Here is a 13,995-nt window from a genome sequence, read left to right on the forward strand (position 1 = left end):
TGTGCTTAATATATCTTTACTTTTATAACCTGTGGATAATATTCCTCCTATTTTTGCTAATTAGAATCGCTGTTTAATAAAATTAAAATTCAATTCGCAAATGTGATCACAATGACCTGTGCTTACTACACATCGTATGGTGAACAGTACTTTACTATGGTGAGTCCATCGTAATGTGATTTGATTGTACAGTGAACCAATTGTAAAGCGGAGTTCCACTGTATTTTTAACTATTTACGTGAAACTTCAGATAATTGGAGCAGCTGCTTAATTGGGCCAAAATGCCCAATTAAGCCGTCCCAATGTGACCCAAATAATCGATTGTACCATCCAGAGTTATTTCTAAAATTGGAAAAACTGTATTCAAATTGTGATCTCTCCCTGGTGTTCTTCCTCTAAAGGCAGATTCACATATCAGTTCTTTCCTACTGCTTCCATTTTTAGTAAGGTAACTTTAAAATGGCAAACCCTACATCTCTTCACTTGTTACTTACTTTCCGGCTATGGTTCTATTAATACAAAGGTTTTTTTATTTTAATTTATCTACAACTTCATTCTGTTTCTGTGGTCTTTCTGAAGTTGTTGCCCATATTCTTTTCAATTGTCCTGCATATGAGATTCTTAGACAACAGCTGGTTTTCGCCACTGTTATTCCTGTGCAAGAAAAAGTGTTTCAACTCCAGAAAGTTTTTAAGCACCAAGAGTTGACTTTTGAAGTTTTCTCCTTAAGAAAGATGTTAATTATTCATTCCTCATTATAGACCCTGAAAAACTAATTGTGACTAAGCATATTACTATTCTGGATCAGTGGTGAAAAATCTCCGATACTACTTATTGTAGGAACAAGTGACAGACTTGCTTGTCTTATACTTTTGGTCTTTGTATACTTAAATTGGCATTTTCTGTAGATTGATTGTTACATGATTGTTTGCCTTTTTGTTTATTATGCTATTGAACTCATGTTTTTTATATGTACCTATGCCTTATTATGTATTATAATTTCCTATATCATGTGTATATTTTTATATATATTTATTAACCTGCAAATTGATTGGTCTTATTCCCAGTTATTTGTAAGTTTTTTTCCCACTCTCCCTATTTTTTTTGTTATTTTTCATTTTTTTATTCATTTATTTTTGTTTAATATTTATTATTTTATTTTATTACTATTATTTTCTACTTTTTTTTAAAAAAAAATGTTTACTGCTGGTAGTTGAGATATGGGTTCTCTTAACTACGGGATGGCTAGCACAAATTGGTATTGCACTAACTCCAGTGGGTGCAGGATATTGTCTGTTTCAGGACCAGTTTACAAGATTGTTACAGTGGGCTACAGTACATACTTAGGTGGTCCACCTTCTTGTGGTATAGACAGACACTGAGCACGCTTTCCAGGTGGGATTGCCTTCCTGGTGACAAAGTGGTTGGAAACAACTAAACACCATAACAACATACACTGTTCAGACATAACATTATACACATTTCTGGCCTTTTACAGAGTTCTATATTCATCATAGTGTATCAAGGTGCAGTAGAACTGATGTACAGGTGTTGTCAAACACAAGATACTATACATGTGTACTTGTCATGTCTAAATCATATGTGGAGTTGAGTATCAATTACTTTATAGTTTTCATTTATTTATTGAGAATATCCCATGTGCACTTTCCACCTCATTGTAAATGCTTAGTTGCCTCAGCATTCTGAAAAAGGTGCATTTAGTATTTCAGAGCTCCAAGTCCAAATAATTTTCACAGGTCCATTGATTCTTTGTTTACAATTGCAACAAGGCAACTAAGGCCATTAGGATATCATATCTGTGAATTGCATGCATTAGGTTTACCTGTTTTGTAGTTGGGAAAAAAAAAAAAAAAGTTTGTGAGAGAAAAACCATACACTCTGAGACTGGCTAACTCATTCAGAAAAGGAAAGGGGGTTTGACTGAAAGTGAAACCTGTGTTCTCAAATCAGGTTCTGATTGATGCAGAATGAGTTTCAATCATCAGCCAGTATGTCATGCCAAGTCTTTTTTGACATGTAAGCAGGAGCAATAGTTCTGTCAGGTGTGTGTGCCATTAAAGGTGCTGCAACTTGTTTGATCACAAGAAAATTTTAGTGAAATTGACTTAAAAAACACCCACGCCCCCTTCTCATTTCACTCATCCACAGGCTCCAAATGTTTCTCTAGTTCTGCCTTGAATCTGTTTAAGTTATCAACTTCTACAACAACAGATGGAAGTTTCTTCCAGCAATCAACCACCCACTGGCTAAAGGCAAACTTCCACACATCTATCCTACAACTGTCTTTCCTTAATTTGAATTTATGCCCTCTCAGGCAATTATTCTGAGCAAGAGGAAGAACGGAGCAATATGGCCTTAGTTTCTTATGCTCCTAAAACCCTATTACAACAACAAGAAGAGGAAGAATCCCATCAGCATTGAGCATGCTCAAACCATTCAAGGCTTTATACACCCCAATCAGATCAAATTGCAGGTGCCTAGTCTCCAGACACTGTAATATACAAAACTTAAGCCTATCTTCATAAGAGAAACCCTTTGGTCCATTCACTAATTTTGTTGCCCTTCTCTGTACTCGTTCCAACAGCCCTATATCCTTCTTAAAATGAGGCCTCCATACCAGTATACAGTACTCAAGGTGTGGCCTGACCATTACCTTATACAAGGGGATAATCACCTCCTTATCCCTGCTAGAAAAATTCCTGTATATCATTGACAAGATACCATGAGCTACTCTTGCAGAACATCTGCACTGCTCAGAAAACTTCATATTTGCCTGCACAATTACCCCCAGGTCCTATTCACTCTCTACCTCTGTCAGTGTAGTACGACACAGTTGATACGTTACTCTGGGGTTACTGCTTCCCATATGCAGTACTTTACATTTGTCATTGTTAAACTTCAGTTACCACATCTCAGCCCATCTACTAAACTTTTCTAGATTCTGTTGCAGCAGCGTACTGTCATTAACAGCCCTGCCAACCTCCGCATTGTTTGCAAACTTGGATATTAAGCCTGATCTACCATCATCAATATCATTAATGAATATAGGCGCCTCCGTAGCCAGGTGGGAAGGAGCAGCAGTGCGTAGCACACGCTTCTTAATTAGACCGGGGTTCGAGCCCGTCACCACCAAATATGGACGGTGCGGATAGGTCAGGGAATGACCACCGCATATCCCGGAGCAATATGGCCTTAGTTGCTAATGCTCCTAAAAACCAAATAACAAACAATGAATATAGAAAATAACAATGGATCCAACACTGAACCCTGGGGGACTTCACTAGTAACATTAGGCCACAAAGAGCAGTGACCATTGATTACCACACAGTCTTCTAACACTCAACCATCCCTTTATCCATAGCAGCAATTTACCTCCAATGCCACACTGCTCCATTTTGTGTAGCAGTCTTCCATGTGCAACAGTATCAAAAGCCTTTCTAAGATCCAGCTATAAGATATCAAACTTATTCTTTGCATCCAGATTTGTGACTACATCATAGTATCCAATCAAATTGATCAGACAAGACTTCCCCTTAACAAACCCATGCTGTGTCCGAGCTATAACTGAAGTCTTGTCTAGATGATCCTGCAATGCTTCTTTAACTAGTGCCTCCATTAAATCAAAGGCAGACACAGACCTGTAATTACAGGTCTGTGTCTCCCTTTGATCCTCCTTTGTGGATTGGGGTCACATTTGCACCTTTCCAGTCCATGGGTACCTCCACTGAGTCCAAGGAAGCTCTCATAATTATGGCTAAGGTTTGCTTACTTCCTTTGCTGCCTCCTTTAATATAACTGGATAGATTCCATCCACCCCAGGTGCCTTTCTTATGTTTATCTTCAACAATTTCTCCCCCACTTTACTCTCGGTTATTATAAGATTATATAGCTTACTGCCAGAGTTTAATACACCTCTGGCATTCCCCTCCTTGAATAACTCCTCATGTGTGAATGTAGATGCAAAATTTTCATTTAGTTTGTTAGCTCCCTGAGCAGGATCATCAACAGTTGAACTATCAGTATCAAGTGGACCAATCTGATTCATCCTCTTCTTTCTTCATTCTTACATAAGTAAAGAACTCTTTCCTGTTTTTCTTTGCATCCTTTGCCAAAGATTTTTGTAATCAGCCTTTGCCTGCCTAACCTCCGTTGTGACCTGGTTACAGACCAGCTTATATCTGTCATAAGCTTCTGTGTCACCTGTTAATTTATATGTATCCCATGCATTTTACTTCTCTGCCACATGTCTAATTAGTTCATTTGACATCCATTTAGGCCTAAATCTTGCACAATTTTTCTTAGTTGGTATGAAAAGCCTAGTAGCTTCCAAGATTATTTCTTTGAATGCTTCCCAATTTTGAATTTGCTATTAGTAACATCATCAGTTGGTCCAACAATATAGAATTTAAATACTGTCTCAGACCACCGTAGTCACCTTTATGAAAGCAAAAACCCTTCCTTTTACTCCTGATGGTAGTATATATTGAGTAATCTCAATTGAGTAATAGTGTGCTGAAGTGGGATTTACTCTTTGAGTAAATCCCACTTCAGCACACTGTGATCACTGCCACCTAGTGGTTCCTTTATCTCCAGATTCTTAATGCATGAAGAATCACTACTGATAATCAGATCAAGAGTATTACTCCCTCTAGTTGCCTCCCAAACATGCTCTGTAGAAAACAATCATCCAATAAATCCACAAAAGCCTTGCTGGTGTGTGAGTGACCAACCTACAAATTTCAGTCAATCTCTGGGAATTTGAAATCCCCCATTATAAGACACTCTCATTTACTGGCCACTCCATTTTTCTGCACAATTGCTCATTATACTCATCAGATTCATTAGGTCTATAACACACACCTACTCTCATTTTTCCTTTCCCAGTGCTTATGTCACACCAAACAGCCTCAACATTGCATTGTCCACCAACATCAATTGGATGCACTTAGCATCAGCATTAGTAGAGAGGCGCCTCCGTAGCCAGGTGGGAAGGAGCAGCAGTGCGTAGCACACGCTTCTTGATTAGACCGGGGTTCGAGCCCGTCACCACTAAATACGGAGGATGCGGAAAGGTCAGGGAATGACCACCGCATATCCCGGAGCAATATGGCCTTAGTTGCTAATGCTCCTGAAAACCAAATAACAAGCATTAGTAGAGCATCAGCGAAAAGAAAAAAAAAAAAAAAAACGCTCCCATTTCATCCAAATACCTGGCCAGATCAACTTTAAATTTATTTAGGGTATCAACTTCCACATCAAAGGATGGAAGTCTGTTCCACCAACCAACTACCCACTGGCTAAAGGCAAACTTCCGCACATCTATCCTACATCTGTCTTTCCTCAATTTGAATTTCTGCCCTCTCAGGTGATTATTCTGAGCAAGAGGAACAATTCCATCAGCATTGAACATGCTCAAACCATTCAATGCTTTATACACCTCGATCAGAGATCAGATTACCTTGCAGGTGCCTAGTCTCCAGGCACTGTAATTTGCAAAACTTAAGCCTTTCTTCTAAGGGCAACTCTTTGTTTCATTCACTAATCTTTTGCCCTTCTTTGTACTTGATCCAAGAGCTCTACATCCTTCTTAAAATGATGCCTCCAGACCTGTATACAGTACTCAAGGTGTGGTCTGACCATTGCCTTATACAAGGGAATAATCACCTCCTTATCCCTGCTAGAAAATTCCTGTATATCATTGCCAAGACACTATGAGCCACTCTTGCAGACCATCTGCACTGCTCAGAAAACTTCATATCTGCCTGCACAATTACCCCCAGGTATTACCACAATTACCACTCTGGGGTTACTGCTTCCCATATGTAGTACTTTACATTTGTTAATGTTAAACTTCATTTGCCACCTCTCAGCCCATCTGCTCAACTTTTCTAGATCCTGTTAATAACCAGTGCTTCCATTAATTTTCCTGTAACAGAAGTTAAACTAATAGGTGTATAAGTACTTGTGTTACCCTTTGATCCTCCTTTGTGAATTGGGGTCACATTTGCACATCTCCAGTCCATGGGTACCTGCCCCGAGTCCAAAGAAGCTCTCATAATTATGGCTAATGCTTTGCTGCCTCCTGTAATATAACTGGATAGATCCCATTCACCCCGGGTGCCTTTTTTATGTTTATCTTCAACAATTTCTCCTCCACTTTCCTCTCAGTTATTACAAAATCATCTAGCTCACCGCCAGAGTTTAATTCACTGCTGGCATTCCCCTCCCTCATGTGTGAATGTAGATGAAAAATACTCATTTAGTTTGTTAGCCACCTGAGCAGGATCATCAACAGTTGAACCATTAATATCCAGTGGACCCACTCTTTGCATCCTTTGCAAAGATTTCTCATACTCTGTCTTTGCCTGCCAAATCTCCTTTGTGTCTTGGTTACAGACCAGCTTATATATATCATAGACTTCCATGTCACCCATTAATTTATATGTATCCCATGCATTTTTCTTCTCTGCGATATGTCTCATTAGTTCATCTGACATCTATTTAGGCCTAAATCGTGAACACTGTTTCTTAGTTGGCATGTAAAGCCTAGTAGCTTCCAAGATAAATTCTGTGAATGGTACCCATTTTGAATTTGCTGTTGGTAACATCATCAGTTGGTCCCACCGTATGGAATTCTTTAGAATTTGTGTTTTTTAACTAACAGCATAACCCGTTCTCCCTTCCTGTCCTTACTATCCTTTCTGTACACATTGTACTCCCCAAATTCCAATTCTTCATTTGCTTATGTCTGTGTGACACCACATCTGTTGTTTCAACAATATTTGCCTTTGATGTCTTGACTAGCACTTCAAGCTCATCAGATTTATTAACTATACTCCCAGCATTGGTATACACACAAGTAAACATGCACCTGTTTCTAATCTTAGTTACCCTAACACAGCCCATGTATTTACTTGTTCCACTGTGACTCCCAGCAGTCTCAGGAATCCCGTGCACCTTGTTTTCCAGGCTGCTGCTCATTCCAATAGAAGCAGTGCAAGAATCAATTTCACCTCTGCCAGTGGCTATTGTTATGTTAATCTATTAGCCCGTGTATGCCCCCAAGCTAGCAGTTTTCTGACCCACTTAATACTGCCTCGATAGCATCAGCAAATATTCTTGCACACTTTCTATTTAAGTGTATCCCATCCCTGTAGAAGCCGTCTCTCCTGTTAACAAGCACAGACCAGGCTGAGAAAAATTCTACCCCTTGAGCCTTGCACAATCTCTCCAGGGCCAAATTGATCAACAAGGCTCTCATCATATACTTGATCCTGTCATGTCTGGGCAGACACTTTAAATTTCATCTCTATCTCACTGCTTTTTTTTCGACAATGACCTGTACTTGTTAAGGAATTCCGCCGGTCTCCTACTCTTGATATCATTAGTGCAAACGTGTACAACAATATCAGCCTTTGTGCCCTTAAAAGATGATATTTGCTCTACATCATGAACCGTTGCCCCTGGCAGACATACCCTCGTCCTGTTTCACCTATTCTTTTTGCACATGTTTTCCATTTCCCTGACAATAGAGTCACTAACAACAACTAGTTCCTTTGGGACCAGTGCATTCTGCCTTGGGGGTTGCCACTGTGTTGTTGAAGTGCAAGCTCTGGCATTGATGTGGGCAGCTGAGAGCTTTATGGGCGCCTCAATTTAAATCCTTCGAGGACATCCACCCTGTCCTTCAAACTCTCATATAGGCCCATAACAACGCTGAGTTGGCGCCTGATTTCCTCACACTCTTTACGTTGTGCACACAGAAAGACACCCTTGGCATGATATATGTTCCATTCCTGATTGCTCCACAAACATCAAACAAGCAGTGCATTTCAAAATGCTGTGATTCAGATGACAACTTCTCCTCCCTTAGTTCTTCCCTGAGCCACAGCACTCCCATTAGTTTGAGCGTTTTGCTTTGCTGCTCTGGTCTGATTCATGATTTCTATTCAATTTCAAATAAAATTCCAATACAAATTATAACCCTAAACTTATATCCCAATTCAGTTATTTATATATATATATATATATATATATATATATATATATATATATACATATATGTATTTCAGTGTCGAATATTAGCTCCGAGTTACGTTATATGAGTTTCTTATCCCCTGTCAAGTTATTTGTATTAATTTATAAATGTTACATTTGTAAAAACTAGGTCGTTATATGTATTCAGTTAAAAATGTACAGTTTAATTGACAATGAAATTTAATAAGATTAGTAAATTTTACCGATTAATTTATAATTTATACTACTATACTTGCTATCTAGTTTCCGTTAAACCTTACGCTATCTAGTTCGGGGTACACGTTTTATCGTATAACAATGGCAGCAAGTTACGAACGGTAAATCTACGGACACAAGGTATTAATTACTTTCAAAATAACGCTATATAAATTCAAAATAAACCATGGAGCTTGACTAAGTCTATAAACTACTTATAGAAAATAATTTAATCTAACAATTAAGTCAATAAAGCAGCTAAATATAATTAAAAACTTAGCATTCGCAGGAGCTGCAAAACTTGTCCAACACATGGATTAGATACCCTTACCGATACTGTAAATACAGTAAAATATAATAGTGATGTCTAATATGGTTATTGAAAGGCCTGTTGTGAAAAACTATTTTGTCAGTGTATAGTTTTTTGCTCCTCCAATATAATTTAACAACTCAGTTTTTGTAATTAATACTACTGAAGAAGGTTCCAAAATAGAAACCAGAATGTGCAGTTTTATATTTAAATTTATTTATTTATTAATATCAGTTAATTCTCATTACATTTTCTTTCTAATGAACATATGCAGAAAAGTGCCTGTTTTTTCATAATAGAAATGCATTTTAAAAATTTTAACAAACTGTCTTTAAAGTTTTAACTCTTTTGAAGTTATATTTTGTACTGATTATAAGTTATATTATTATATTCTGAGATAGCCACCAGGAAAGAGAAGCTTTTACAACTTCACTGTGTTATCTGAGTTTATGGGTTCAAGCACATAAGTGAACTTGATTTTTGTAGGTAGCTTAATGGATGGAATTTCTGCTCTTTCATTTTCTCTTTTATACCAAGATCACCCAGGTTCATTTTCTCTTTCTGGTCAAAGGCAAAAGATATTTCTGAAGAGTTAGAGGGAATTTATTTGCCTTGTAGCTGGTTTAGTATCAGTTATGATACAATATCAAAATCTGCATGGATATTTCACCCAGAAACTTAGTTTGATTTTTTTACAGCATACAGCAACAAACAAACCAGCTGTAGAAAACATGCAGTATAGACAATGAGCACATTCTTGGTTGCATAATGGTGTGGTTTTATGAGTTCGTGAAGTAAAAATTAGATAATACTCAAGCCTGTTTCCTATCAAAAACCATGTCCAATATATCAAATAATATATTGGACATGTTTTCATTGCATTTTTGTTGGCATTAGATCCAACTTTAGAGACCTGTTTCCTGCTCTATTCAGAATTAGTTATGGAACTGGAATTGATCCTTTCAGGATCAATTTTGGTTCCATAACTAGGCTTAGTAGTGCTATAATAGCGGAAATAGTCATGCTATAATAACAGAAAAGCCTTTCTGATTAACACAATCTGGTCCACACATTAAGAACAGGGTTCCTGCTCAAGACCGTGCAACAAGGAGGTGAAAGGGGAGAGGGGGTCCAGCTAACATCAGTCCTGAGTTCAGCTGCATTTGGGCATCTTCTATTCTGCCAACATTAATTTCTGTTATTTTCCATTCCAGTCCCAGAGCCAGCAGAAGCAACACCAATTTCTCTTCCTCCACTGTTTACCATACCACTTGGAACATGACAATAATTTTGGCCACAAACTCGTCTTCTGAAAATGCTGGATACTTAGCTGTTGTCATTCCATTACTTGTAGGAGCTTATTGAGAAATCACCAGTGCCTTCTCCTTTGTGAAGCATGTACACTTCATACCTCTGCTTAGTCCACACACTTCGTTATAATATAGTTCACTATACTGTTTGCTGCTCTTGTGTTCCAGTGCATGTTATTTTGTGAGCACTCATCCAAGCCATACATTTGTGTTCTATAGACATAATGCCCCCCCCCCCCCCAAGGACATTCCTATTCCCTGCAAATAAATCAATGAAAATTTTAGTCATTGATTCTTTTTCAGAAATGCAGACGTCTAAAGGATACCTATCTTAGTGTAAATTCATATTTTGGTTCATAATTCCTCCCATATATTTTATAAATCATGTTACGTTTATCATTACATCATGGTTTATCATGTGAGATCTGATGTAGTGAAGTCCTATTATTTTTGCCTTTTTTTTTTTAAGTGTGTCTTTTCATTTCATTTTAAAATTTGAAATAGTCTTAATATTCTTAAAAGAAATGCTCAGTATTTTGACTATTTTAAGCTAATTTATTTTTAGTTTACTTTGCAAATAAAGTGGCAAAAAATTATTAATAAAAATTTGTTTTTTCATAATAATAATTCAGTGTACATTTTTAATGAAATTTGTTGAAAGCATAGCTTTCAGGATCTATATCATGCTTAAAATTATAACAATAAAAAATATAATATATTTATTATAATTAGCTTATGATGCATATGAAGGAAATCATCCAACATACACAGATTCAAATGAAGGAACTGGACTTTCAGCTGTAGCCCTTTACGACTATCAAGCTGGTAAGTTACTAATTTGAAAGCAATAAGTTGCCTTTTTAAAATTGAAGTAAATTTTATATATGCATAGTCAATTTTATTTATGACAGCTAGATTTGTAATTTACTGTTTTAAAATACAGTACTTGATATCTAAGTGTCAGGGAACAACTTGAACACCTGCACTATAAGTGAAGCATGTTATAGCTGAAAATATAATTAACCCACCTTCCTTTTTCCAGTTTTTTAATATAAATACACAATGACCAAAAGATGGCTTATTAAGCAAGCATTTTTATATAAGCAGATTTCATTTGCATGTTTTATCTCTTAATTTTGCTATTTTGCCATCAATGATGAAACTGGTTAAATGTTTTAAATGGAAAATGCACTGTTACTGTAGTTTTTTTCTCTGAATAATGCTGTACTGAATTAGCCCACACTTTTAAATGAACCATGAGATAATATTTACAGGGAATCCAATTTATAGCATACTGCATAATTAGGAAATAGGAACAACTCAGCCACATAATCTAATGGTCACCATAGGTGAGTAGCCAAACAAAATTGTATAGAAAAATCCAACAGGTACCTCCATTTGAGTTTGTGATTAACCTATTCCTGGAACACATAGCATAAGCAAAAACCAACACCTCAAAAATTCATCTGTAATTAATACTACTAAATAACACTGGCTCGAATCTGTAAAACGTCTTTATTATGATAAAATAAAATACATGCGTACTGATTGTATAACTATATGTTAAAATATTAAAACAAAATAAATGTTGTATAACAAGAATAAAATTGAATAAAATATATAAAATTAAAATTGAATAAAATATATAAAATTAAAAGTGATAAAAGTTGTTTAAAACCACTAATAAAGGAGCTTTCAGCAACAGCAGCCGCCGTCTTCATCAGCAATAGTGGTTGTATGACTGATGATCGAGAAGTAAACCATGCACAAATGCCAAAGTTCACATCGCAGACTTGCTGAGATGTGTGGTACATATGGATTGTTTGGTCATCCTGCAACCATTATAGCTGATGAAGGCTGCCACTGCTGCCAAAAGCTCCTGTATTAGTGGTTTTAAACAACTTTTATCGCTTTTAATTTTATATATTTTATTGTTATACAACATTTATTTTATTTTGTTTTGTTTTAATATACATTATACGACCAGTACACATTTTATTTTATTTTATCATAATAAAATGTTTTACAGATTTGAGTCAGTGTTATTTAGTAGTATTACATATGAATTACATCTGTAATTCATCTGTAATACTACTCCTGTAATAATAACTCCAGAGGCCTTTTCAATGAACCTCAAAAATCATTTTCCATAAAAAAGTAGTAAAATGCAGTGGGCTTGCATTCTGAATGAGACTATGGCTCCCCCTCCCTTTAGGATGTACTACTTTGGGTTTAAATAACACAAGTTAATTTTATAGTAATACAGTATAATTACTTAGAAACTGTCAACTTTGCTTTTTCTAGTGTCTATTGTGAAATTCATGTTTTGCCATAAACTGCATTATTTTTTATGTTCCTCTTGAGAATCTGAAACTCTGATGTAACAAAAGAGCAGTTTGATATATTGCTAAGAGCAGTATATCAAAGGCTGAACCATATTTTAAAATATTTTGTTTCCAGTTTTTTATGCATTGGAATCCATTTCACATAAGCAGCAATCTGAAATCTCATCTGTGATTTCCAGTGCAACTGATAAAACGACCTCCATATAGAATAACATTCTGTATATTTCTTGAGTTAAAGCATTCAATGTTAAATCTCTTTAACAAAAGCTGAAAGGAAAAGTATTCATAGGAATAAGAAGGGCAGCCACCTTTTGTTTAATTCTTTTTGTTATTTAACAAACTAATCTCCAGCCACTTTGTCACTAGATGGATGGACTATTATTGCTTCCATGTGGCAGGAAAAGTCTTCTCTCCCAGGAGCAACCATGGACAACTTAACAGCTTAGTCTTGTGGGTTAAAAAAAAAAAAAAAAAACCCACCCAACGAAACCAATAAAAAACATTATGAGGACCTAATTCAGTCTTCTCTTAAGCATCATAAGAGTACATAACTATCCAGTTATATTCAAGGAGCCAGTGAGGGGAAATAAGCAAACCCTTGCCATAATTATGAGAGTATCCTTAGATTCAGGGAAGGTACCCATGGACTGGAGATGTACAAATGTATCCCCAATAATTATAGACACAAATAATTATAGACCTATTAGTTTTAACTTCTGTTCTAGAGAAAATAATGGAGTCACTGGTTAAAGAAGTGGTGCAGGACCTTTTCTCAACAGTGAACCTAGACAGTAATGGTTCAGACACAGCATTAGTTTGTTAAGGGAAGTCTTGTCTGACCAATTTGATTGGATAACTACGATGTGGTAACAAAGGAACTGGATACAAAAAATAATACTGATATCATATACTTGGATTTCAGGAAATCTTTTGATACTGTTGCACATGGAAGACTGCTGTACAAATTGGAGCGGTATGGCATTAAGGACAAGTTGCTGCAATGGATAAAGGGATGATTGAGTTGGGAGACGGTGGAGAGTGGTAATAAATGAACACTGCTCTGTGGACTAATGTTATTAGTGGAGTTCCCCAGGGTTTGGTGCTGGGTCTATTATTGTTTTGTGTATTCATCAGTGATATCAATGAAGGTATATTAGGCTATACTGTGTATAAGTTAAGAGCAAATGCATCATTAATACACAGCCAATTCTAAATTAGCAAGATATTTGCAAAGGCGGCATCGTTTTAAGTTATATCTCATATTGTGAATACCTTCACAACGAGTTGCCATGATATTGCACTACTTCGAATAAGTAACGCTTCACCTAAAGGAGAAGAATAATGTTACTTATTCTCAGTGGATACCACCACCCAGACGGCACTGTTACAGGGCTATTTGGCCCTTCTTCAGTGGGTGGGTACCCAAGTGATGCAATGATGGGAAAACAGTTATGAAGTATAACTCCACAATATGAGAGATGCCTGATGGTGTATAATGTATTAAGACTATAATGCGTTTAGGGCTAATGCCTAAACGCACTTGGGTACCTACCCACCCACAGAAGAAGGGCCAAATAGCCCTGAAACGGTGCCGTCTGGGTGGTGGTATCCACTGAGAATAAGTAACATTAGTCTTCTCCTTTAGGTGAAGCGTTACTTATTCGAAGTAGTGCGATATCATCGCAACTCATTGTTAAGGTATTCACAATATGAGATATATATAAATTAAAACGATGCCGCCTGTGCAAATATCTTGCTAATTTAGAATTGGCTGTGT

General features: G+C 36.6%; 1 protein-coding gene across 2 annotated transcripts in view; it reads left to right on the top strand.

The window, feature by feature from the left end:
- Cortactin (cortactin) overlaps positions 1–13,995 on the top strand; it is a 312,424-nt gene that overhangs the window by 210,381 nt on the left and 88,048 nt on the right. For both annotated transcript variants that reach the window (XR_016547902.1, XM_090388922.1), the window contains exon 13: positions 10,606–10,698. Coding sequence is in view for 1 of the 2 variants with exons in the window: in XM_090388922.1 (XP_090245048.1) it covers positions 10,606–10,698 (93 nt within the window). In the remaining variant the exon portion in view is untranslated. The remainder of the gene's footprint in view (positions 1–10,605; positions 10,699–13,995) is intronic.

Source organism: Mastigoproctus giganteus, chromosome 14 (assembly GCF_048544385.1).
Source record: "Mastigoproctus giganteus isolate SK-2022 chromosome 14, ASM4854438v1, whole genome shotgun sequence".
Lineage (NCBI taxonomy): Eukaryota > Metazoa > Arthropoda > Arachnida > Uropygi > Thelyphonidae > Mastigoproctus > Mastigoproctus giganteus.